The sequence below is a fragment of the Leopardus geoffroyi genome, chromosome C1 (genome assembly GCF_018350155.1).
Source record: "Leopardus geoffroyi isolate Oge1 chromosome C1, O.geoffroyi_Oge1_pat1.0, whole genome shotgun sequence".
Taxonomy (NCBI): Eukaryota; Metazoa; Chordata; class Mammalia; order Carnivora; family Felidae; genus Leopardus; species Leopardus geoffroyi.
The window spans coordinates 120,546,526-120,573,040 of record NC_059328.1 but is presented as its reverse complement, the minus strand read 5'-3'; the positions used below and the strand labels follow the sequence as shown (position 1 = coordinate 120,573,040).

The following is a 26,515-nucleotide window of genomic DNA, read 5'->3' as shown; positions in this document are numbered from 1 at the left end:
CAGCTTGGGAAGACTGAACGAAGGCAGGGAAGGATTGGAGGGGGTGCCAAGCAACAGAGCCCATATGGGGGCAGGAAAAAAGCATGGTGAAGTCCAGTCACTTTGTTCCCAGAGTACTGAGAACAAACAGCCACTAGCTGGTCTCGATTCTCTCCCTCATCCAAGTCCGTCTGAACACGGCCAACAAATGAGTTCTCCAGAAGCGTAGATTGATCACCCGCCCACCCCTGCACCTTTCTCAAGAGCCTATATCATCATAAATTATCAAATTATCCCTTGACTGCTGCCTCTTACCTAATGGCCTTATGTGTGATCTGCTCCCACATATCTTCAGTACTACTTACCCAAGCCCCCCCCAAAACTTGGGATGAGGCTACATCCTTGCTGGAAGTAGGTTCAACCTCACCTTACACCTGTTATGCTACCCCCAACCAAATTCTATGCGTGCTTAGGACTCAGTTCCTATGCCACCTATCCTTGGCCCTCCCTTACCTGCTCCCTCTGCCTAAACTGCTGCGCAACTGGCATCACAGCAGACTCAGAATTGTACACCTTCTTCCCATTTAGTCCATCTTTCCATCTGCCCACAGGTACTCAAGTAGTGACCCACTCCACCTGCTTCACTCATTCAAGGGGTACCTGTGGGTCATCTATTCTATGTAATTCTCAAACTAAATGTTCCCTACGAACCTCATTTTCTCTTTCTCCCTGCTTCTCCTCACCACCTGTCCTCCAACCTTGTTTTCTTCTTGTTGTTTTCTATGTATTCTATACAACACATCCCAAGCTGGAAATTTCAGAAACATCCCCCACTCCTTCCTCTCTCTTAACACAAACATCCAATCTGACCACTCAGTTATATCAATTCTTTCTCAGAAAACATATCTAAACTTACTCTTTTGTAGCCCCATGACCTTCATAATGTCCCTACTGAACCATTGAACAGACACCCGATTTATCGTCTAACTGCTATTCCCCCCATTCCTGTCAGAGGTCTTTTCAAAATAGGTGTCAAACACATCAGGGACCTACTTAACTCCAGGCGCTGTGCTGGGCATTGAAAGTCTAACTTGGAAGTCTTTGACTTCCACCAACAGTATGAGTATTTTTAGGGTGGGAGCTTTGGCTAATTTAACTTTATATCGCCAGCCCCTAGCCAATTACCTGGCACCTCCTCATTGACTCATTGATTAACAGACACTAGTTTGAAAGAATGGGTGAATGAATGGAAAGTTCTAGGTCGGGGGGGGGGGTGGCCTCTAAAGATGAATGAAATAACAGCCCTGTTGATGTGAAAAGGACAGCTTTAAATCCAAATGACAGCCCTGCCTTAGTTTAAAGCTAAGTTCTCCTTTCTGCTTATTAAAAAAATACAATTGCTGAGAAGTCAGTTTTGCTTGCTGTTTGCTACGAGCGTTGTGAAACCTTTCCTGAATATAACCCACTAAGTTGTGAAACTTCTTAAATATAGTAATAGAATAAGTGATTGTACATGAAATAACCGGCATTTCTCGCTTCTGTAAACCTGCTTGCTTAACACATCCCTCCCCTTCCCCCTTTTTTCTCCCACCACAAGTAACGGACAAAGCCTTCCCGCCAAAGGACAGGCAAAGGACGCCCAATCAGAAGAACAACAAATTTCCTTACTTCAAAATCAACTAATCAGGCCCCTCATAATTTGGAACTCCTCCCCTATGCTTTTTGTCTCTGTCTATAAAAACGCTGTATCAACCCTGATCGGGGCCTCTTAGCGTCACCGGCAACGAGTGCGCAGAGGTCCAGGTTCGAACCTGCAATAAACGACCCTTGCCGCTTGGCTTTGACTTACGACTCTGGTGGTCTTTTGTGGGAGGTTTCGGAACTTCAGGCATTACAGATGTAGGAAACAAAGGCAGAAGAAGAAAAATTAAATTCCTTGCAATTTATAGCCCATTGACAAGTCCTTGAAAGAGGCTTCCTCTGGGAGCTCAGTTTGCTATATGATGACACTTTGCTAAGGGCAAAAGGCATCCTTAGCTTAACATTATCCTGACCCCTCCCACCCCGAATCCTGTAAGTCTACTCTAACATATAAAAATTCCTTTGGAAACTTTCTTTATCTCGACCCCTCCCAAGATGTATGTTGGCAATCATACTCCAAGTATACAGCCCACTGATACACATCTGAAGGGTCTCATGACTGAGTTTTTATGAGACAGTAATAAATGACCTTTTCCTAACAATAGCTAGCCCCTCGAGGTCCAGGGAACCTGTTTCCAAATTACCTTAGAGATTTATGCTATCCTTAACCCCCTCCCAACCTGAAGGTATATAATCAGTCACTCTTCACAATCCCAGCGCAGCTCTTTCTGCCCACGGGTCCTGTCCCCGTGCTTTAATAAAACCACCTTTTTGCACTGAAGACGTCTCAAGAATTCTTTCTTGGCCATCAGCTCTGAACCCCAGCACTTCAAACCACATCACTGTTTTCAAGAAAGCGAGCATTTAAGACGCAGACAAAAAAAAAAAATGTAATACGGGCAAATAATTTGACACATTGCATAAAATCCGTGCGTGAAGAGTCAGACCTACAATTTTCACTGTGGCAAAGTAGGTAAAGTAGAAAGTGGGGATGGAGCGGTTGTTTCCCTAATTTTCTACATTTCCTAAAATGCATCCATTGTCAAAGATGTTTGTGGGAATAAGTTGACCTGATGGTTGTTAACATTACTAGGGCTGTTGTTCGAATCCCAACACTACTACCCTGGGAAAGTGTGGGGTGAGACAGCCTGGGAAGAAGGAAGAGATGCTGAGCCGTGCACGTGCGACATAACAAACCGGTAAAAACGCCACGTTGAGGACTACAGTGTGGACATACCAGCTTCTGGCTGATAGCCACTCCCCTCTTTACGTCTCCACACAGATTGTTTAGGAAGCAGTCAACATCATATTTCAGAAAACTCTCTGCATGCAATATTGTATCTTGATTAGGATCCTGGTACACAAAAAGGACGGTGGCGGAGAAACTGGTGTCTTCCGGAAAAAGTTTTGCTAATGGTAACTAGTTTATAGTTCATAGTAATTTACCAAAGTTGATGTCTTGATTTTGACATCTGTTTCATGGCTGAGTTGTGGAAGTTAGGGCAAACTGGATGGAGGACAGTATTTCTGCAATGTTTTTGTAAATCTAAAATCATGCCAAATAAAAGTGTATTAAAAATAAATCCCAGTTGTGAAGTCTTACCTCCATAACATAGGGACAAGCAAGGATCAGTCTGTGATTCAATCATTAGCCGTCGGACTGGAGGAGTTAGGGGGACAGTGGTTGAAGAAGTTGTCTTTTTTGAAGTTCTCTCCATCCCCCATTCAAGCCTCACCCCCCAGACCCAGCCCAGCTCCGGACTCCCCCTTGCACAGCTGCTCCTGTGGTCCTGTATTGTTATTTAATGACATGTGAAGGCTGTCTTTGCCAGCCTTTTCTCTGACCCCAGATCTTTGCTTGTCTAACTCTGTTTCTATAAAAATACCTCCTACACTGAGGAGCATGCTGCCCTGCTCTCATCCATCTGTCTCCATTATACTAATCACCTTTTTTTAATGTCTTCCCAGATTTTAGCTCCATGTAAGTTACCTTGTTCACTCACTTGTTTACCTGATTAATATCTCTCTCTAAGCAGCAAGCTCCCTGGAAACAGGAACCTTGACTGTCTTGTTCACTGCCTGACCCCTGGAGCCCAAAATAGCACTTCGCACAAAGTAGATATTTTTTTAAGTCCTAAATGAATATAGTTCTTGCAAGAAAGGTTTCTCCCTACCTTCTAGAAGCACTGCACCAATAATTGAAGAATTGTAGCAGTGCTCCCTGAAATCATCTCTCCTTTTCAGATCCATCAGTTCATGAAAGAAGACATTTCTTAAGCACCTGCCACCTGCTTAGTACAATCCAGAGAACCAGAGTCAAGGCATCTGAAGGCAACATCCCCACTTACTTACAATAACATAGCACTTTTTAACTTCCTATACACTATAGAGTGGTTAACCTGTAGCAAGTAGCATTTGAAAGTTCCTGGAAAATTACTCCAAGAGTCTTAATACGTGGCTGGAGAGAGAGGCTCACTTATTTCTTTTTCAAATTCTAGGGAGTTTGTGAAATAGACGGTTTTCTTTCCCCCAGTGAAGTGAGACTTTTTAAAATTATTTGAATGGAAAGAAATTACACACAAATCTTCTTGTTATTATATAAACACTTGACTAAGATTTAAGGATCTCAAATTGTTACTGGACCAAAGTGGGTCTGCTCTTTGGTGAGCTATAGACAGAAACTGCACCAGGTGATTGATTGCCTCACAATGTTTGTTACTTTATTTGTCCGATAATTTCCAAAGTGTGACTCCCTGAACAAGGGAAAGTAGGATCCTTTTATTAGGGCTTGGGATGCTATTCGGAGGGGAATTTCAACACTATACTGAGGCTGAGGTTAACTGTTGGTCATTTTGTAATTCATATGTGCAGGTGTCATCCTCAAATGTTTCTTTCTCCGTTTCAGCAGTTCATTAGTTAGTTTCTAGTTTCAGCAGTTCATTAGTTAGTTTCTAGAAGCTAAGCCCAAGCTTCTAGGAGTGCCTTGAGTTCAGGAGGTCAGCCCTGAGTCCCGGGGTCAGTCTTGAGTTCAAGAGATCAATTCCAAGTTCAGGGGGTCAAGGGGTCTCACAGGTGACAAAATACAATTGAAGGAACAGGTTGGGGGAAGTGTGATCCATATAAATATTTAAATAATACTTAAATAAAAGCAGCATCCCCGTTCCCTGCTGCTAGTGCAGTACATATGTGCAGAGAGTATGGAATCAGAGAGTATGGAATCCAACCCCATGCCCAGATGAGGGTGCTGCGCTGCCATGTGCCTTCCCTCCCTCCACAGCATAGTTTACCACGGCTGTTTAATCTTCTACCCTCTCCATATGTCAACTCCATAAGTTCCAAGAAGGTGAGCTGTGTGCATCTTACCCAGCATTCTATTCCCAGAACTGAGCACACACCTATCTCATACTCCTAACATAAATATGCTCAAAAAATAATTGCTAAATGAGCAAATAATTGATTAATGAATACCTTCTGGGGGAGGAGACATTTGCCATGGGGAGCTCAGGCAAGACAGTTTTAAAGAGTTAAGTAAACATATACTGAATAGATACTAAGATAGGCTCTAGCAGTGAGGGACAAAAGAAATTTCAGAGGCACGTGTGATTAATTGCCACCTCCCCAAACTCTCACAGATGTTTTCTGAGATCTGAGCTAATGATACTGATTTATTTGCTAGACCTGGTCTCAGAAATTCACTGTTGAAAGTCTGGACTTTGAACTGCAAAGAGAGAGTGCAGATTTATTAAGGCAAAAGTCACAAGGTTATATAACTTGTTTCAAAGAATTATGATTACTACCACAGAGTTAAACTATCTATCTAAGTATTGTCAATTTACCTAACAAGTGTTACATTATCTCTATTTCAGTCCAACGTAGAAGACTATGTCCCAGTTGCAATTGACAAAAGCCAAGAGTTCATGGTTTTCCAAGAATTGAAACAGGAGACATGCATAGGGCAGCTTCTCAGTATCCTCCAAAACCCTGTTTTTAATGACTCTCTTAACAATGCTTAGCTTTGGAAACTTCTTTCACAACGTATGGACGAAATTTATGTACTTAGATTTTATTCAATTTTCCAAATAGTCCAGGATACAAAGAGGACAAGCACCTAAAATTGGAGACTCAAGAAGGTCCTCTGCTCGTCCTTATTTCTTCAGTATCCTTTGTGGAAGCTCACGCTCCCAGGACCCGCAACGGCCCTAAAATGTTCTGCCAGCTCAGACACAACATGAACCTGGGATGGACCTCCGCTCCTCCAGAGGGCGCTGCAGAGACTGCCCCTGGCTCCCGGTTGCATACGCGCCGGAAGCACTTCCTCCCCAGATGCATTTTTTTTTCCGCTCTACAGTGTTCAAGGGTTCCCAGTGGCGTATTTCCGGTCCGGCGAGGTGCGCACGTGCTACCGGGGCGGAAGTAACGTCAACCCGGGTAGCCGAGCTGTGGCGCCGCAGTGGAGTCGCTTCGCCGACAACATGTCGCATCTACCCATGAAACTCCTGCGCAAGAAGATCGATAAACGGAACCTCAAATTGCGCCAGCGAAACTTAAAGCTCCAGGGTGAGATGCGCGGGGACTGGGGGCAGGGGGCGCGGTTGCTGCGGGGGCCCACACCTGAGAACCCCTGCGGCCCGGAGGTGGAGCGGCCGCCTCCCCTGAGCACGTGTGCTTGTCGAGAGGGAAAGGCAGCCTGGCGAGGTCTCCAGTTGGTCCCGCGCGGGTGCCGCTCATCCCGTGCCCTGGATCTGCCCCGGATCTTTCTGAGCTTCAGGGTTTCCTTACAGAGTCAGAGCAGGAGCAGGCCGCCTGAGTTCCTTCCCAGGTCTCCAGCCGGGCGTCCTGCTAAACCAGCTTGTTTTACATCTCCCTCATTCCGACTCCCTCCCCACCTTCGCCTCCCACCTCATCCCCAATCTCCCCCCCCCCCCCCGCCGCCCCCATTTCGAATCAGACTCCTGAAACTTTCTCATCTCCACGCACCTTCCTTCCACATCTGTTTACTGCCTGCAACGCTTCAAAACAAGGTCAGTGTCTTATCACAGCTTTCCTGATAACATTGCCTTCTCCCACCCACCTCCACTCCTGACTCCTGGAGCCTATCCTGTTTGCACCTCTAGAAGTGCGTCTGCACGTGTCCAGTGGTTGTCCTAACTTTAGGTTGTGAATTCCTGAAGCGCTGCCAGGTATTTGCATCCTTAGTAAAGACTTGCCTGAAAAGGCTGTTACCTGAATGTCAGTCACCTTTCTTCCCCTCTTCATTTGCAGGCCTAAGTTCCTAACAATGAACCACAAGTCTTGAAGTTAGAGTAACCTTTTTTGGATCATATATAACTTATCAACTCCCCCCACCCCCAGGGCAATGTTGGATCCTGTATAACCTATCAATCCCAGGGGGCGGTTCCTTACTCTGCTTGGATTTCAGCAGAGAGTAGAAGAGGACAGGTTTGTGGGTTTTAGAAATCAGGGTTTGAAGTTCCCTTGTGTTTCTGATTCATACAGAATAATACAGCTCTACTGTTTCTTGGTATTTAAAGGTAACAATTAAAGTATAAAAGGCCGTGTTATTTTTTTTATTGTATGTAAACAGGGAAACTTTTTAAAAGGCACCCCCAGGTATTTATATATGATAAGTAAGTGGTCCTATTAACAGAATTTTGCTACCTAGGAGAGTTAAAGTTGAATGTTTTAAAGTTATATGAGAAGCAGTAGTTGTGTGAATAGCTGTTGGTGTTTTCTGGTGCATCCATTAGCCATATATTTATCTGACATTAAAATGTGTGTTTGTAACTACAGTTGCTGACCCCATCCGTTTAAATCTTTAACCTCATTGAAGTTTTGGTGTCCTAGATTCTTAACTCCTTAAGGACAGAGATGTGGGGTTTTTTTGAAGTTAAAAAATCAGTGTAGCTTTCCCTTTTCAGCATTTTTCATTAAAGGAAATTGTCCTATTGTAGAACGCCATAAATCATAAGTGGTTTTAATAGTGTACGCGAAAGGGAAATGAAAGCTAAACCATTTCAGTCATGGACACCGTGGAGTTTCTTACTTAAAATTCCAACATTTTTAAGGAAACCTCCCCTTTTTAAACAGGGGCCTCAGATGTGAGCCTCTCAGAAACGCAGAATGGAGCCTATCAGAAACTGTCTGAGGAAACAGTGGGAAGTGGGAAGGTTAAAAAATCTCTAAAACGGTCTGTGAATGTGGACTTGTCAGAAGCCCAGAATGGAGAGATGGCTAAAGAAACAGTGGAAAACGTGCAAGTTAAAAAAAAAAAAAAAAAGAAATCTACCGTAATAATCAATGGAGAAGCAGCCACACAGCCTCCCAATTCAGAATCAAAAAAGAAAAAGAAGAAGAAAAAGAGGAAAATAGTGGGTGATGCTGGGCCTGGTGAGTACTTCAGTTTCTTTGAATTTCAGGCATCCATATAGTTTGCACGGTCACCATTGTACCTTTGTTCTGTTATTATTACTATATTCCTACACCATGCAAGAATCCCTATACTCACTAGCATACCAGGAGCTAACCTGGTAGCAAAAGGAAATAGTGTGCGGGGGATGACATTTTTATTTTTATTAAGATACTGGAAAGTGGTGTGCTTTTACATTCCCTTACCACTGAAGAAAACCTCACGCTTAAATACAAGCCTTCCTTGAATTCTAGAAACTTGCTCATTTTGACAGTTGGCTGGGCTTTTAAACAGACCATATTAGGGCATGGTATTTTAGGTTTATTACCTATCTGCAAATAGGATTGTGGAATTACACTAAGAAATCTGGGCTAGTACACACTATCTTCTTGAGCCTTTATTATTAATGGACTTTGCACTAATGATTCTTTTAAAATAAGAAGAATTTTTTTGTCAGTTTTTTTTCTATTATAAATTCCTCCTCTTGAAAGGAGACTTTACTGACATTTTGGATATGCAGAATGTATCAAACCAGCAGGTAACTTCTGTATAAATGGCACGTTAATTTCGAAGTGAGTGGAATGGCCAGGATAAAGGGGAGGCCAATTTCTCTTGGAAGGTGATTATATTTGAATAAGCTTACGTGAAGAATAGGCTTTTTTTTTTTTAACGTTTATTTTTGAGAGAGAGACAGCATGAACAGGAGAGGGGAAGAGAGTCAGAGACACAGAATATGAAGCAGGAGCCCAGCTCGAGGCTGAAACTCATAACCCATGGGATCATGACCTGAGCCGAAGTCAGATGCTTAACCGACTGAGCCACCCAGGCACCCTGAAGAATAGGCATTTTAATTGAGATATGAGCAAGCAGAGATTTCAAGGGAGACTATAACAGGTGTCAGCAAGCTATTCAGCCTTCTGCCTACTTTTGGAAATAAAGCTTTATTGGAACATTGCCATTTCCATTTGTTTACTTCGTTTCTATGGTGACCGAAACCATAGGGCGTGTAAAACCTAAAATCTTTACTCTCTGGGTCTTTATAGAAAAAGTTTTGTCAGCACTGGGTTAGAACATTTTATTCATCTATCTTAACTGAAATAAAGGTTTCATTTATTTTTTTAAGTTTCTTTATTTATTTTGAGAGCGAGAAAGAGAGAGCGTGATGAGTGAAGGAGTGCAGAGAGAGAATCCCAAGCACCCTCATTGCTGTCAATGCAGGGCTTGATCTCACAAACCAGGAGATCATGACCAGAGCCAAAATCAAGAGTCAGACATTTAACCGACTGAGCCACCCAGAGGTCCCTGAAGTAAAGGAGCTTTAGAAAGGAGCTTTATAGGGGCACTTGGGTGGCTCAGTCGGTTAAGCGTCCAACTTGAGCTCAGGTCATGATCTCACAGTTTGTAGGTTCGAGCCCTGCATCGGGCTCTGTGCTGACAGCTCAGAGCTTGGAGCCTGCTTCAGGTTCTGTGTCTCCCTCTCTCTGCCCTCCACTGCGCGCGCGCGCGCTCTCTCTCTCTCTCTCTCTCTCCTCCAAAAAATAAGTAAACGTTAACATTTTTTTAAAAAATGAGTTTGTGAATAAAAATTCTTAAAACAGTTACCCAAAAATAAAATTTGGAATTACATACAGCATCGGACAAGTGTCTTATTTAAAGGTGACAAGAGCAGGGATGCCTGGGTGGCTCGATTGGTGAAGCATCCAACTTCACCTCAGGTCACGATCTCACGGTTTGTGGATTCAAGCCCCACACAGGTTCTAGGCTGTCAGCTCAGAGCCTGGAGCCTGCTTCAGAATCTGTGTGTCTGTCTGTCTGTCTCTCTCTCTCTCTCTCTCTCTCTCTCTGCCCCTCCCGTGCTCACATTCTGTCTCAAAAATGAATAAATGTTAAAAAGAAGATAGCTTTAGAAAGGAGTTGTGTGGTTTTCCAGACATGGCGTACCTGTCCTCACACTGCCCATGGGTTGACCGTTTCCCAGAAGGTTGGTGGTCAGGTGCAAGGAAGAGGCCAGTCCTGGATCACAAAACGTCCTGAGTTCTGGTCCAGGTCAATTCTGTTCTAACTAGCATAACTAGCTACCATACATTTGTAAAAGCCCAGCATGGTAGTTAACCCATTTGACCCAGAGTGGACCATTGAAGAGTGTGATGGGGGGTAAGGCTGGAAGGGTAGTTGGGGACCCTATATGAAAGGTGTATGTAGAAGTGAAATGCCAGTAGGCTTTAACCCTTCTTCCCTTGGCCACTTCATTTCAAGGAGCTGCCAGTTTCTGTCCCCCAACTAAGTGGATTGTTCTTGCTCTGCACTCTCTGTAGTAACCTGAAGAGCCTTTGGGGTTTCTGCTCGTCTTTAAGCCAAAGTTAGCTTTTATAGAAGATTTCTGTTTAATGGCATAAGGAGAAATAAGGGCTTTTAAAAGCGTTTGAAATAACGAAACATTAATCACAGCCCTTATTTCCCTCAGTGAAATATATGGAACTTGATGTGATTAATATACTTGAGTTGTTCAACTTGTCAAAAATGTCTTGGTCATTTAAGGTGCTGTAATAGGCCTAAAAAATAGTGGGGGGTTTTTTGTTTTTTTATTTTTTTTTTTATTTTTTTACATTTATTTATTTTTGAGAGACAGGGAGAGACAGAACACAAGTGGGGAAGTGTAAATAGAGGAGACACAGAATCTGAAGCAGGTTCCAGGCTCTGAGCTGTCTTCACAGAGACCGACTTGGGGCTCAAACCCATGAAACCATGAGATCATGGCCTGAGCGGAAGTTGGACGCTCAACCGACTGAGCCACCCCGGCGCCCCAGCCTAAAAAATAGTTTTGTTGGAAAACCTGCATTGTCCCCCTGTGTTTTTAAATCAAAGAAAATCATGAAGGAGAGACGTTCTTAGCGAATTAAAACTGGAAATGTATTAAGCTTTCAAGAACATGTCTCTTTGCGTTACGTGTCTTTTTATTTTGTGATCCTATTTGCTATCTTTATTTTAACAAAAATTTTTATTTAAACAAAAATTTATAACCAAAGATACCAAAAAAGCAAAAACCAAAGACAAGGGGGAGTCTGAGGAAGATGTACAAGCGCCTGAAGAGACAGAAAACCATGTGGAGAAGCCAGATGATCAGGAAGAAGACGCTGAGGTGCCCAGCCTACCCCTGGGACTGACAGGTAACTTCACAGATGTCCAGAGAGACCTGAAAAAGGCCATGCCTTTCTGAATTAGAGCATTTGAAATTTCAGTTGTGACTTTTAGTTTACCTAGAAAAAGTGAGTATTGACAAGAAATACTTGTCAGCCAGCTACTGCTTTATCTTGCACACTGTGCGCCTTAGTTCTTCATTTACTTGCATTCCTGACACTAAATATTTTGATGTGCACAGAAACAGCTTCTGGGGTTTTTTGTGCCTTTGGGTTTTTGTTTTTTTTTAATGTTTTATTTATTTTTGAGAGAGAGAGGCAGAGTGCAACCAGAGGAGGGGCAGAGAGAGAGGGAGACACAGAATACGAAGCAGGCTCGAGGCTCTGAGCTGTTAGCACAGAGCCCAGGGAGGGGCTCGAACTCCTGGACCGTGAGATCATGACCTGAGCCGAAGTCAGATGCTTAACTGACTGAACCACCCAGGCACCCCTGGTTTGTTGTTTTCTAAAGCTCATTCCATTTTGCAGTAGGAAAGCCATTGGCCCAGAAGTCTGGCGATCAGAGGTTTGCTACCTGCCCAGTTACAAATAAGGAAGGATGAGAGTCGTGTTATTGTCGGCCTTTTGCCAGCATAATGTCCTCTGGCCTCTGTTTTCTTTAGAAGGTCGAGAGTTGAGACTAGAATCGCTTGCTCCAAACCAGAAGTGTCTAGGGGTTACTTGAGTTGTTTGGTTTGGGTTTTTTAGTTGTTAAAATGTTGAAGCCTAACCCCAGGCTGGCCTAATCAAAATTGCAAAGATGATGGCAGTGGTTCTCAACCAGGGCAGTGACCAGGCCGTGCCGGTTTACCCAGAACTTGACCAGTTGTAGCATTCGAGGTCCTGCATCCCATAAACCTCCTCCGTCCCGGGCACACCGTCAAGGTTGACTATCAACACATTTGGTTTTCAGAACTGGAGACAGGCTACTGGCATTTAGTGGCTAGAGGTCAGGGAGGCTGCAGAACATCGAATAATGCAGAGGACAGCCTCTCGGGACAAAGTGTTACTCAGCCCAAAATGTCAGCAGTGGCAAGGTTGAACAGCACCTGGCTAATAAGCAGGGGCATGTATGGGGTGGGAGCACTCCAGGTGATTTTGATGCCTTCCCCTGCTGAAGCACCACTGCACGTGCGACATGTGGGTTCAGTCTAAATGGCGTGTGGCTATAGCTGACCTTCTCAGTTGTCCTTTTGGAATGAGATTAACAGCTCTTTTGACTGACTTTCCACTCCATTTTTGTTATGCTGGATGCCTTCACATTTTAAACAGATTGTTTAAACATTTCATTTTCCTCTGAACCACCGCCATCCTTCGCATTTTCGTTTCATACAAGTCCCTCGGTTACATCCCCCCTCCATCCTTTACTGTTGTTAGGATGTGGGTTCTGGACTTCACACAGCCATCAGCAGTGGAGAAACTTCAAAAGTAAGGGTCTCTGTCTTAGTATTACACAGCAGTGGTTGGGGTTTAGTCTTTTTCACTAGAAGAAGCTCTTCCAAGCTTGATTCCCACCCAGAAATGTCTTCAAACAGCAAAACTGATTACGTAACTGTAGCACTATTAACTACTTAAAAAGATAAATTTACTAATGATAAAATGTCTTTTGCTTAGGAGCTTTTGAGGACACTTCATTTGCTTCTCTTACTGATCTTGTCAGTGAGAACACTCTGAGGGCAATAAAAGAAATGGGTTTTACAAACATGACTGAAATTCAGCATAAAAGTATCCGACCACTTCTGGAAGGCAGGTATGATTAACATTGATTGATGTTTGGGCGTTGCTGTCTATTTTAGTGCTAGTAGTTTGGAAAGAAAATGCCAGTATGTTCTGTGGATTTTGCACTGTGTTGGGTTGATACATCCACGCTTCATTAAAGTCTAAGTTACTGGTGTTTGAAAAAAAAAAAAGAGTTCATTTCTGTTTTATAGCACAAATCTTATTTCCCAGGTATTTAACTTGTGATTGATTTTAGTGATAAAGAAACTAGGGACTTTATTTTTCTTATTCACGTTCTAGCTTTAATGCCTAAAATGTGATGGTATGTGGTAGGTTTTCAATAGGGAGACTAAATATCTCTCTCTTCCTTTCCGTTTTTAATATTTAGGGATCTTCTAGCAGCTGCAAAAACAGGCAGTGGTAAAACTCTGGCATTTCTCATTCCTGCAGTTGAACTCATTGTTAAGTTAAAGTTCATGCCTAGGAATGGTGAGTCTCTGATCTGATCGTTTTTGCCAATATCTAACTGGAAGTTTATCATAATTGTTACTGACTACTGGCAGTACCTCCAGTACGACTTTTACCGTATATGGTTTTTTGCTTTTTAGGAACAGGCGTTCTTATTCTCTCACCTACTAGGGAACTAGCCATGCAGACTTTTGGCGTTCTCAAGGAGCTGATGACGCACCACGTTCACACATACGGATTGATAATGGGTGGCAGCAACAGATCCGCTGAAGCACAGAAACTTGGTAATGGGATCAACATCATTGTGGCCACACCAGGCCGTCTCCTGGACCATATGCAGGTGAGACAACACTATGATGAGGCGCCTGTCTCATTGTCTTGTGTGAAACATAAACCTCACGGCTAACGCGTTTTTCTTTGCCTTTGTCTTGGTAGAACACCCCAGGGTTTATGTATAAAAATCTCCAGTGTCTGGTTATTGATGAGGCTGATCGTATCTTGGATGTTGGGTTTGAAGAGGAATTAAAACAAATTATTAAACTTCTGCCAAGTAAGTCAGTAATATCTGCGAGGGTTTGCAAAGTAGTTGTTGGGAGCAAGAGAGGGTTCCTCCTAATGCCAGAATTTTAATACAGCCAAGTGCAGTAGGGACGCTTGCGGGACAAGCGTCAGACTTAGCAGTAACTTAATACGGTGGTTTTGCCATTTTAGAGATTATAACGTAAGTTAGACAGTTCTGAGGTATTTCTCACTCCCGTCTGCCCCCACCACCCCATCTCTTTTTCTCACGCAACCGAACATCTCCCAGGTAACCACAAATGTGTCACATACCTCAGTCATAGTATTTGTAACATTTAGAACTCCATATATCTGTAATAAGGCCGTGATTCCGTTTATCATGGTTTGTTTTTTAATGCTTTATTAAAGTATAATTGATACAGTCTGTACATATTTTAAGGATTCAGTTTGGTGAGTTTTGACATGTTTACACCTATGAAACCATCACCACAATTGCTACAGTGAACATCTCCATAACGGACAAAAGTCCTCTGTGTGCCTTAGTAATAATCCCTCCCTCCCCCCTTCAGAAGGAACACCCTCACCGCTTCCAACAGCTGCTCACACACTTCTCTGCCAGGTGACCATTGATCTGCTTTTTGTCACTATAGATCAGCTTGCATTTTCTAGAGAGTTATGAATGGAATCATACGGTAAAACTCTTTTGTCAGGTTTCTTTTGCGATTCATCCAAGCTGTTGCATGTGGCAGTACTTTCTTGTATTCTTGAGATGCATTCCATCGAATGAGTACACCACACCCCTGGGAGCGGGGTGGCTGGTGCGTGTTTAGCTTGTACCATTTTACATTCCCATCAGCAGTAGGTGGGTTCCGTGTTCTCTATAAGTCTTGAAACTAGGTAGTATTAACCCCAACTCTGTTCTTTTTCAAAATTGTTTTTGGCTATTCTCCCCTTTGCATTTCTGTATAAATTTTAGAATCAGTCTGTCCACTTCTACCCCATAAACCTCTGGGATCATGGTTGATATTGTACCAAATACAGATCATTGGTAGAAGACTGTTAAATCATTCAACCCATTAATAAGGTTTGCCTGCATTTATTTGCTCCTTATTTTCTCTCAACAGTGTTTGAGTTTCCAGTGCATAGATTTTTTTCATGTCTTTTATTAGATTTACCCCTGAGTATTTCATTAAAATTTCAACATGAACTTGTTCATGGCTTGTATACACAAATGCAGTTGATTTTTGTGTATTGGTCCTGTATCTCGCAAAGTAATTAACTATATTCAATTGGATTGTTCATTATGACCCTCCAGATGAAGCTACCCACTAAATTTTCTACATAAGTGCGCTCTATAAATTGAAAACTAAATAAAATTCTTAGTTTTTTTTCTTGCCTGATTGCACTGGCTAGAACCTCCAATACAGTACTGAGTAGAAGTGGCAAGAGTAGACATCTTTTGTCTTACCCTTGAGCATAGAGAAGAAAGCATTCAGTCTTTGACCGTTAAGTATGATGTTAGCTGTAGATTTTTTTGTAGATACCCTTTACCAGATGGAGGATGAAGATGATTGCTTCTGTTCCTGGTTTGCTGAGATTTTTTTCTGTTTATCTGCACATACTAAACTACTTTTATTAATCCAGAATGGCATGCTGCAGATAATGTACAGTATGAGCATTTCTTCATCACAAAAATGGCTTCCAAACCATTGAAAATGAAATTGCAGTAACAGCATAAAACAGAACAGTAACATCACCATAAGGAATAGATGTTAATGGTACGCCTGGGTGGCACATGGTTAAGCATCTGACTCTTAATCTCAGCTCAGGTCATGATCTCACAGTCTGAGTTCGAGACCTGCATCAGGTTCTACGCTGATGGCGTGGAACCTGCTTGGGATTCTGTCTCTCCTTCTCTCTGCCCCTCCCCAGCTATGCTTTCTCTCTCCCTCAAAATAAATTTTTTATAAAGTTAAAAAAATAGATGTTAAATTTTATCAAATGCTTTTACCGTGGCTATCAAAATGATCAAATGTTGGGGCGCCTGGGTGGCTCAGTCGGTTGAACACCGACTTCAGCTCAGGTCATGATCTCATGGTTTGTGAGTTCGAGCCCTGTGTCAGACTCCGAACCTGGAGCGTGCTTTGCATTGTGTCTCCCTCCCCCTCCGCTTCTCCCCCACTCGCGTTGTGTGTCTCTCTCTCTTTCTGTTTCTCTCTCTCTCTCAAAAATAAACATTAAAAAAAATAATAAAATGATTAGATGTTTTTTCTTTAAATTTGTTAATAAAGTAAATTGTATTGGTATTTTTTAAACATGAAGCTGACCCTGCATTCCTGGAGTAATCACCATTTGTTCATGATGCATTATCCTTTTTATATGCTACATTCATCTTTGCTAAAATTTTATTCAGAAATTTTGCATCTGTGCTCATGAATCATTATTGGGTTTGGTATCAGGGTAATGGCTGGCTTCAAAGAATGAATTGGGAAGTAAAAACTCGTCAAGTCCTGGAGAGATTGGGAGGAATTGGTAATATTTTTTCCTTAAATGTTTGATAGGATTCACCTGATATTTGGGGCTAGAGTTTCCTTTATGTGATGATTTTGGCTTTAATGTCTGTAATAGGTACTACAAAACTATATAGGTTTTCTGTTTCTTCTCAAGTGAGCTTTAGCCATTTCTCCATTTTATCTAAGTTGTCAAATTCATGGACATACAGTTGTTCGTGATATTCCCTTAACATCTGTAGTGATGCCACATGTCCCATTCCTGATAGTTCTCCTCAGCATTTCTGGTTGTGAGGCAGTTCTAAAAATTCCCTGAAACATTTGGGTTATTTTTACGTGTATCTGTTTCAGCTCGCAGGCAGACCATGCTCTTTTCCGCCACACAAACTCGAAAAGTTGAAGACTTGGCAAGGATTTCTTTGAAAAAGGAGCCATTGTACGTCGGTGTTGATGATGATAAAGCTAATGCAACAGTGGATGGTCTTGAGCAGGTACTTTTTGTCTACATCTTACATTTACGGCTCATCTCTGTGCCCTTGTAATTGTTTGGAGGATCATCCCAAAAGCAGATGGATTAATGAACTTTTACTTCAAATATAGTAAACTTGGGTATTGGATTGCTGGCTCTCCTGGTATCTATCAAGTATCTTAAACTCTGAATAATATGGTCAGCTCTCTTTATTCTGTCTCTTAAATATTGCCTCCCACATGGGAGACATTAATCACCACCAACTGCACATGCAGTTAAAAAAAAAAAAGTGATTGTCATTTAATACTTTGCTCTAAGATGCAAGGTGACTTCGCAGATGGAGAGGGTGGTTTCAGGAGCCCTGCTGTGAAAAATTGGAAGTGAGGTGACAGATCCAAACTAGGTGGATTAAAAATAGAACCTTAGGGGCACCTGGGCAGCTCACTATAAAGCCACCGACTTCGGCTCAGGTTATGGTCTTGCAGTTCATGAGTTTGAGCCCCGCATTGGCTGTGTGCTGACAGCATGGAGCCTGGAGCCTGCTCCGGATTCTGTGTCTCCCTCTTTCTCTGCCCTCCTCCTCTTGCGCTCTGTATCTGTCTCTCAAAAATAAATAAACATTAAAAATTTTTAATAAAGGGGCACTTGGATGGCTCAGTTGGTTAAGCGTCTGACTTCGGCTCAGGTCATGATCTCACAGTCCGTGAGTTCGAGCCCCGCGTCGGGCTCTGTGCTGACAGCTCAGAGCCTGGAGCCTGCTTCTGATTCTGTGTCTCCCTCTCTCTCTGCCCCTCCCCCACTCATGCTTTGTCTCTGTCTCAAAAATAAATAGTAAAAAAAATTTTTTTCATAAAAAAAAAATAGAACCTTAAGATCGAGTCATTTGATGAATAAAATATTTCAAATAATCTAGCTTAAGGTCTTTTTGTTGGCTGTGTATTTTAAGAAATAGGTTCAGTCAGCCTTGTTATGTTGTTTAGGACAGTGCACTTAGGCTATGGTTATTTGAGATCTTGCTTTTAAGGACCTTTTTAAAAATGAAGCATTGATATGCTCTGAGGGTTCCCAATGAGCAGAGATGTTACCGTGTCATGATTGCACAAACTGTTGGTAAGCAGAAGTCTGCAATCTCAGAAATATGAGAAGTATTTAGTATCTAGTGATTGCACCCAGTGAAAGGAGCCAAAAGAACTAAAATTAGTCTCATTTTAGGAATGCTCTGTTGTAACGGAAATAGTAATTGCTGTGCGTAAAGCATGATGGTGCAGTATGTGATGTGTATATGTGCTCTCCCTCAAATCGTATTGGTTCATAAAGCCGCAAACGTCTGAATATTTTTACCTGTTCACTTGGACCACTTCTAGGGATATGTTGTTTGTCCCTCCGAAAAGAGATTCCTCCTCCTGTTTACATTCCTTAAGAAGAATCGGAAGAAGAAACTGATGGTCTTCTTTTCATCCTGTATGTCCGTGAAATACCACTACGAGTTGCTGAACTACATCGATTTGCCTGTCTTGGCCATTCACGTAAGTGATTATCATGAGTTTATTTAGCACAGTTGCAGTTACCAAGTTATATGGATTGTGGGGTTTGCAGTATCGCTCTTTGTAAATCTGGAACGATCCCACGTGGAGGGAGCTTTGCTGGGTGTAGAGGGGTGAGGACCACAGAGGGGTAAGAGATACCATCCACTTAGGGAAATAGAATACAGGCCAGAGAGTGAAATTGAAATGTATGTTAATAGTTCCACAGCTTGGGGGTTGTACCTCCAGACCTCCCAGAAATGACCTCAAGTTTCCAGCTCTAATGGATGTTTTGATTCGATTCTAGGGAAGGCAGAAGCAGAATAAGCGTACAACCACGTTCTTCCAGTTCTGCAATGCAGATTCAGGGATACTGTTGTGTACAGATGTGGCGGCTAGAGGGCTGGATATCCCTGAAGTCGACTGGATTGTGCAATATGACCCTCCAGATGACCCCAAGGTAACTGGCATCCTCAGAGCTTCTCCATAATGGCTATACATTAAAGAATAAACATCCCAGTTTCCCTGAGAAATAACTGTATTTCATATTCAAAGGTTTACCCCTTAGTTACTCCGGTCATGTGTTTTTAAAAATTTATTCAGTTAGAGAGCACGCACATGAGAAAAGTTGCAAGCAGGATGTGCACTGTGGGTATGGAGCCCAACTCGGCTCAGACTCACAAACCGTGAGATGATGACCTGAGCTGAAACCAAGAGTGGGCCACCTAACTGACTGAGCCACCGAGGCGCCCCTCAAGGCATGTTTTATTTTTATTGTATACTGACTATAGTATTTCTCTGGTGCTGATGGTGGTTAGGGCTTTTGCTGACCCAAAGTGGATGTGCAAGATTTGAGAGGCCTCAGTGAGACTGAAGTCAGGAATTCACGTACTTGAAATGGTCTGTTAAGAGCGGTAACTGGTTTTAGAAGGAAATAAAGTTTGCTTCCAGAAATAGAGAAGATTTTGTAGCTTATGTATTAAAATAAGTTTTATTAAATACTTTCAACAAGAGATAGATTATGTAAATCGTCACGTAGCATCAAAACATGTTCAAAAAGTTATTTGAAGATGAAGCACACTTAGTATTAATAGTCATTTTTGGGGGCACCTGGGTGGCTCACTTAGTCAAGGGTCTGACTTTGGCTCAGGTCATGATCTCGCTGCTCGTGAGTTCGAGCCCCGCGTCAGGCTCTGTGCTGACAGTCTGGAGCCTGTTTCGGATTCTGTGTCTCCCTCTCTCTCTGCCCCTCCCCTGCTCACGCTCTGTCTCTCTCAAAAATAAATATTTTGAAAAAGTTAAAATAGTCATTTTTTCTTAGATCATAGAGTTAATGTGAATATCATGTCCAGTGACCAGTGAGTGTCAGCCTCGGTCATTGCCCTGTTAGCTCTCTGGTGATGGTGCATGCGGAAGCCGGGGACATGGGGAAGGGGCGTGCGGCACGGTCCCGGGGGAGGAGCACCTTTTCATCCAGATGTGCTGACATGCTTCTGTCCACCACATGCGAGTCCTGGAAAAACAGGTTCCCGTGGAAGTTGGTGTATTAATTCAGGTTCTTCTCTCTCCACCACAGGAATATATTCATCGTGTGGGAAGAACAGCCAGAGGCCTGAACGGAAGAGGGCAGGCCTTGCTCATTTTGCGCCCTGAAGAATTGGGTTTCCTTCGTTACTTGAGGCAATCCAAGGTAAAGATACCAGTTTGGAAAATCTTAAGCTGGGAACAGATCCCTCTTGGTAGGAGCTGTGTGCCAGTGCCCATGGCCTTAAGCACCATTTCTGGATGGGTCTCAGGTGTCGGGAGTCACTGCTGCTGTGGGAACAGTTAGAGCGGTTGGGCAGGTGACCGTGATGCGGGGCTGGCCTGAAACAAGCACAGCCCTGGGCCTCTGTTGATCCACCGTGCTTGTCGTGTCTCCTGGTGCCATCCCTTTGCCTAGAGCCCTGTTTGAAACCACCTCTGCCCCTTCTGAGCTGCGTCACACCTGTCGCCTCCACCTGCTGCCCTGCCGTAGCGTCGTTTTCACCCAGACTCCATTCACTCTTGCCTCTTCCTCCTCCTCCTGTCTTCTATTCGTCGACTCTGTTTTACCTCCAGTCTCTCCTGTGACCATCTCTGGTCTCCCACTAAAACAACAGCTTCTACCCTAAACCCACTGTCCTTCCCCTCCCTCCATTGTGGCTGCTGCTGGTTGCCTTTCTTCCTTCTGCTTTGGAAAGCGGTTTTTATTTTCGCTATACAGTGTCCAATCACCCTGAGCCACAACACACACTAATCTAGCTCTGGCCTCATTCCATCCACCAAACCTGAATTTGTTAGAATCCCGAATGGCCTCTTTTTTGCTCAGTCTTGTGCACACCAGTCAGGCCTTCTCCTGACATTTGGCCCCACCTTGGCACAGTCCTGCCAGGTGGATGTTCCTCTACCCTGCACGTACGTGCAGTTTCCAGAAATGGCCCTTGCACCTTTTCTCTGGAATGCTCTTTGCCTGGATCTCTAGAATGCCTCTGGTTTCAGCGAGCTGTGCTGTCTTCTGGGAAGCCGTCCCTGATCTCCTGGCGTTTGTGTTCCACAGCACCTGTGCTCGTCCAGCTGTTTTATCCTTTACCTGTGCTCCCTGCAAGATTACAGGCTCAGGGTGGGACCGGGGCAGCTATTTTTCTAGCACTCTCGGAGGTCTGCCATTTTTGCAGTTATCTGGTAAGTGACGGCTGGTGAGAGATCCTTCCTGTAGGAGTTTGTGGTCATCACGACCTCCGGCCATCACAAAGGACAGTGTGCGGCCAGGACAGCTCTCCCGACACGGAGGGAGGAACCAGCGGTCCTTTTGACTGGAAGCATCAGGCTGCCTCATGGGGCATCCAGAGATCCTTACGTAGAAAAGGGCTTCATGGATCCACTGTCCCTGTCCAGTTCCTTGACTTTTTTTCAGGAAGGTTCCCCAGCACAGTTCATGTGAAGTTAGCAGAGGGAAGGTAAGACTTTCCCATTGGCTTCGGGAGACCAGAGGAGCAGCTGTGGTGAGGTTGCTGCACAGGCCTGGTTGTCCGTCCTTCTCTTCAGTTCCTCCTCAGCTGCATCGGCCCCGGCTTTTCCTGGCTCTTCGTGGGACACTTGGCACTGCTCGTTCGTCTGAAAGTCTCAACGTTGATCTACCCTGGTTGACTAATCTTCATGCTTTTGTTTTCTAGGTTCCATTAAGTGAATTTGAGTTTTCCTGGTCCAAAATTTCTGACATTCAGTCTCAGGTACGCTTTGTGTTTTGTTTCTGTTTTGTGGGTAAGAGGTAGCCTTATCCGGGGCACTGCCTTTATAGTATTTCATTGGTAGTTGTCCTCTGAGTCTCCCCTTTCCATAAAACCAGTGGTTTGAACCATGTTCTTCTAGGGTTCTTGCTGTGCTGGTTACCACATTCCAGGGTTCCCCGCCTCATTCCAGTTCATACCTTACAAGAACTTGGAGATTATTCTTCCCCCATCCTGGTTTTGCACATATTACGAAACTTGGAGCAGGTGTTTTGGAACATGTGTTTTTTTATAGGGTGGTTTTGTTCTAATAATATATAGGAAGTCTGCTTTTGTATTATTATTGACACTGATGTCTCTTTTTTCTTTTCAGCTTGAAAAATTGATTGAAAAGAACTACTTCCTTCATAAGTCAGCCCAGGAAGCGTATAAGTCCTACATTCGAGCATATGATTCTCACTCTCTGAAACAGATCTTTAACGTTAATAACTTAAATTTGCCTCAGGTTGCTCTGTCCTTTGGTTTCAAGGTGCCTCCTTTCGTTGATCTGAGTATCCTTTGTTGTTAGGAATTCATCCAGGAACTAAGGGACAGAAGGTTGACAGGGGCATTCGGGCCTAGCACTTGGTTTGGTATGTGCTCCGCCTGAGGTCTGGAAGCCCGGGAATGCATTCTGGTCACTGCTTGTCAGGGCTAGCACAAAGTAGGCCGGGATTAGTTGTCACAGTGGGGATTCCAGAAACAAGACAGCTTGTGATTTGGCCTGTAAAAACAAAGGAGTTTAACTGGCCAACAGTGAAGGCCAGAGAGAAATGCAGAGGGGTAAAATTGCAGGGCTTGGGTGGTTGTGAGGCTTCCCTGTATGAGATCTGAGGTCTGTGGAAACCAGCCTGGAGCTGAAGACAGGAGATGAGACCTCAGAGTTTTTATCCGCTTAGAGCCATTGAAGGATTTCATACAAGGAAGTTGCAAGATTAGCAAAAGAAAATAAAATCTAAGTGCTACTCGGGGTAAAAGGCAAAGGAAACCCCTCCAGTTGCTTCTGTGAGGTTGATCGCGTTTTCCGCGGAGGAAACAACCAGCTAGAGTGAGGCCAGCTAACGCTCTGGCACGGACTCCCGAGGCAACAAGATTTGGGGTCACCGGCCTCATCGTAGGCAGTGCGTGAATGTCCGTCGTGATGAATGCTTGTTGAATCATGTGGAAGGAAGGACTCCTTCAGTCAGCTATAACATTCCTGAATGCAGTCAGAACAGAGGTGAAAGTCATTTGTTTTGACCCCGAGGGTGGTTTGTAAACTTGCTAATTTACCTCTGGACTCCTTATAAGTAATTGTCTTCGGTTTCATTGTGTGGAGAACACAGTTAACAGGACCATTACCTTAGGCCTAAAAGTCATAGCTGCTAATTTTAGGCCACATCAAGGGGCCATTCCAGACTTCCTGGAAATGTCACATAGGCTTATGTTGACATTTTCATGGTGCAGGGAGGGGGTGTGGCAGCAGAGGAGCGGTAGACACGCTGGTTCGTTCTCTGTGTGGATGTTAGGTGGGAGTTGGTTATCTGCACGTTGCTTGATTCCCTTAACATCCGCCTTTAGACGTGAACAGCAATGACAGCAAGCTTAAGAAGAGAGGAGGCGGCGGCGGATTCGGCTACCAGAAAGCCAGGAAAGTCGAGAAGTCCAGAATCTTCAAACACATCAGCAGGAAGTCATCTGACAGCAGGCAGTTCTCCCACTGACGACCCGCCTTCCTCTCTTCCTCAGTAGCTTCGTCCTGATATGGACTTTTCCCTTTCTCTAACAGAGGAATTTTTGTGGCTTCAGGATTGGGACTGATCGAGCAGGAGTATACATGGACTTGGGCTGCAAGCGCTGGGCACTGATCGCTTCCAGGAAATACCTCTCTTACTTGGGGATATAAAACACAGTTCATTTTTTCAGGTTGCTCAAGGGCAAAACAAAGGATCTTTTGGATGGAATATTTTAATGCTTTTTCCTCCAAGTTTGTCATTGTTTTAATATAATTCCTTTTGTACCTTTTTCTCCGGGTGGCTGAGGATTTTCACGGCACGGATTTTGTACCAACCTGCTGTAAAAGGCAGTGACCTGATACTCTGAACAGGTGCTGGTGGTAGTGATGCAGAAAATTGTCTCCACTTACTTGGGTTTGTTTTGGGTTGTTTCTCGGACTTTAACCATAGTTCTTGACCTCCCCTGAAAATGCTGTGGCTAGGAAGCACCTTAGGTCAAAGGTGGCATTGATTTTTAAATAGGCCAGATTTTAAAACTGTGGCTGTTGCCCTTCTTTTTTTCAAGAGTGAGAAGTTTGGGCTATTTGACATTGTTGTTTGAATAAAGCACCCTCAGCCCTCCCAACATTTGTTGGGAGCAGAGGGAATCAGATCTTTGAGCCTCATTTACACCAGTGTAGGTGTAATACTCTTCTATTCTCCATTTGATAACTTAGCAAAAACCTTTTCAAAAAGGCAGAGTGGTGATAGACCTCACTTGGCTCTGCTTCAGGTGGTTTGGATTTTGGTGAGCCGTTCCGACTCTGCAGAGTATCAGGGAGGCAGAGAGAGCATCTTGTTGAGAAAAATAGCCCCTTTCGGATCCACAAAACACAGATTTGTGATGAAAATTGGAAATGAACAGAGGTCAGAGCAGCAGAGACGGGTTTAGTCTGGCGGGGGTTTTGTTACGAGAGCTCTTGATTTCCAGCGTGTTTCCTATGTCTTATTTCCAGTGCATCTTGTAACTATAAAAATGGTTATTAGATTTTTATCAATTTGAAACTAAAGTTGCTTAGCGTCATTTTGCTGTTACGCCAGGTAATAGTGATAGGCTCCTAATAAAATAAGCACATTGAGAGCGTCAAATGTGGAAGAAACAGCCTGATAAAAATAGCATCCCCAGGAGTAAAAAAGAAGAGTGATATTCTGCATCTGGACTCGACCCCTGGCCCCTTGGCCCCATGGCTCGAGCTGCCCTGGGGTTCAGGCCTTGACCGCTGGACTCCTGGCTTTTAATAACTATTCCTGTAAGACATCTGGTAACTTGTTTTTCTTTTTTGTTTCAGACATAGTCCTGTCTCAGAAAATACACAAAAACAAAGGGAAGAGTATTTAATCCAGAGCAGGAGTAAATACTGTCAGTATTTTAGTACGTACTCATCCAGTGTTTTGTATACACGCTTTTACATTTTTTTATCAGAAGTGAAGTCATCCTCTATCCCCAATTGGAACCAGCTTTTTTCATAACCTGCTATTTTCCTGTGTCATTAAATAATTATGTCACTTTTGTATTTCCTTTATACTACATTTTGTTATCTCTCGTTCGGTCTGCCTACACCAAGGTTGTAGGTACCTGCTGGTCACAGAGGTCTTGTGCCCATATGTTGTGCCGTGGTTGACCTCCATTATGAGTAGAAGTCAGTCTACAGAGATCTCGTGAGATCAGTACGTAAACAGAAGGTGGAAAGATTGTTCCTTCTGTGGTAATGGCTCATTTCAGGTACTTGCTGAGTCAGGAGGATCTGCTGGCAGCATGGGCCAGAGGAGGGGCCTCCAGACAGCCAGTCCTGACCAGCCTGGCGGGGATTCAGATGTGAGAGAGCCAGTGATTAGAATCCGATAGGAAGTCAGAGCGGCACCGTGTACAGGGCTCATGTGCACAAGAGGAAGGGATCCTTCGGCTTATGTGCTGAGAGCGCAGCCGCTGGGGACATGTGTGGGGCTGGTAACATGACAAATGGGATTAAGTGGCTTCAGCCAGGAAGGGCAGGCAGCATGCATGGGCAGGGAGCCAAGCAGATCACTCGTGCAAATAGAAATCTCTGGGTCCTCTGGGCTTTCAGGGACCATACGCCATTCCTTATCTAAGTCTTTGTCTTAACTGCCCATGTTGGTGTAAATAAAGCCAAATTCAAAATACCCAAAGAGGATCTTGTCTGTTGAAAAATATGTAGTGCTTAAAAATGAGTGCCTGGATTCAGATACCAGTTGTGCCTCCTTTCTAGGTCTGTTAAGAGGTCTGTGTAAAAGGAGGTAACAGAACAACATAAGGTGATGAGAATTGAATGAGCTCACGGAAGTGCGTAGGAGAATGTTTGCTGCAAAGCTCTTTTCCTGTTAGCTGTCGAGTGTGTCCCACAGGAAAGGTTTGCCGTTCGGTAGCATCGGTACCGGGACTCCAAAAACCCTGAGCCAGCTTGAGCCTTTTGGCAAAATACAGGCAGGATTTCTGGCAGTCCAGTGCCTTGGAATTATGATCTGACCCAGGTTTTGGAAAGCATTCCTATTCTGCAGCACTTTCCTAAGGCAACTGTCAAACAGATGAAAGCCGTTTTCAAGGCTACTCTGTTTTGTACTGGGTGTTAGTGGAGGCGGTAATTGTGTCTTTGGATAACCCTAGGTTGTCATGAATTGAAAGCCTGCTAGGTGCTCGTGGACAGGATGAGTTCTTACGAACCTGGTTACGGTATAGAGAAGGTAAAGAGGTGACAATTGCAATATTGTCTAAGTTGTGTGATGGATGCCGATAGAGATTCCAGCCGTTTCTGAGGCTGAAAGATCCTTGGATTCTGGTAGACATTAGCTGGTGGGAAGGTGATGGAACCTTCTCTGTCTGTAGAAGGTAGGTCTCTCTTCAGGAACTGGAGTTCCCAAATACTGGTTTGACTTAAGATTGGCTTAACAAAAACCAAGATGTTGTAAGATTTTCATCCCTCGTTTCTAGGAGATTGTGACTTAGGCCTTTGGTGGGGCAGAAGAACCTCTGGATGGGTTTCATGCCACCAGTAGCTTTGGGGACATCCATACACCTACAGCCTCTTACTAAACCTTTTAACATTCT

The 26,515-nt window shown here is 43.7% G+C and overlaps 1 protein-coding gene across 1 annotated transcript; it reads left to right on the top strand.

Annotated features, from left to right (window-relative positions):
- Positions 1-5,947: 5,947 nt before the first annotated feature.
- DDX18 (DEAD-box helicase 18) lies at positions 5,948-24,965 on the top strand. The gene is made up of 14 exons (XM_045479562.1): positions 5,948-6,177; positions 7,708-8,007; positions 11,053-11,193; positions 12,817-12,952; positions 13,310-13,410; positions 13,530-13,729; positions 13,825-13,939; positions 16,770-16,909; positions 18,252-18,413; positions 18,718-18,870; positions 19,987-20,100; positions 21,605-21,661; positions 22,032-22,209; positions 23,258-24,965. The coding sequence occupies exons 1-14, from the start codon at positions 6,093-6,095 to the stop codon at positions 23,398-23,400; spliced, it is 2,025 nt and encodes a 674-aa protein (XP_045335518.1). The 5' UTR covers positions 5,948-6,092; the 3' UTR covers positions 23,401-24,965.
- Positions 24,966-26,515: the final 1,550 nt, after the last annotated feature.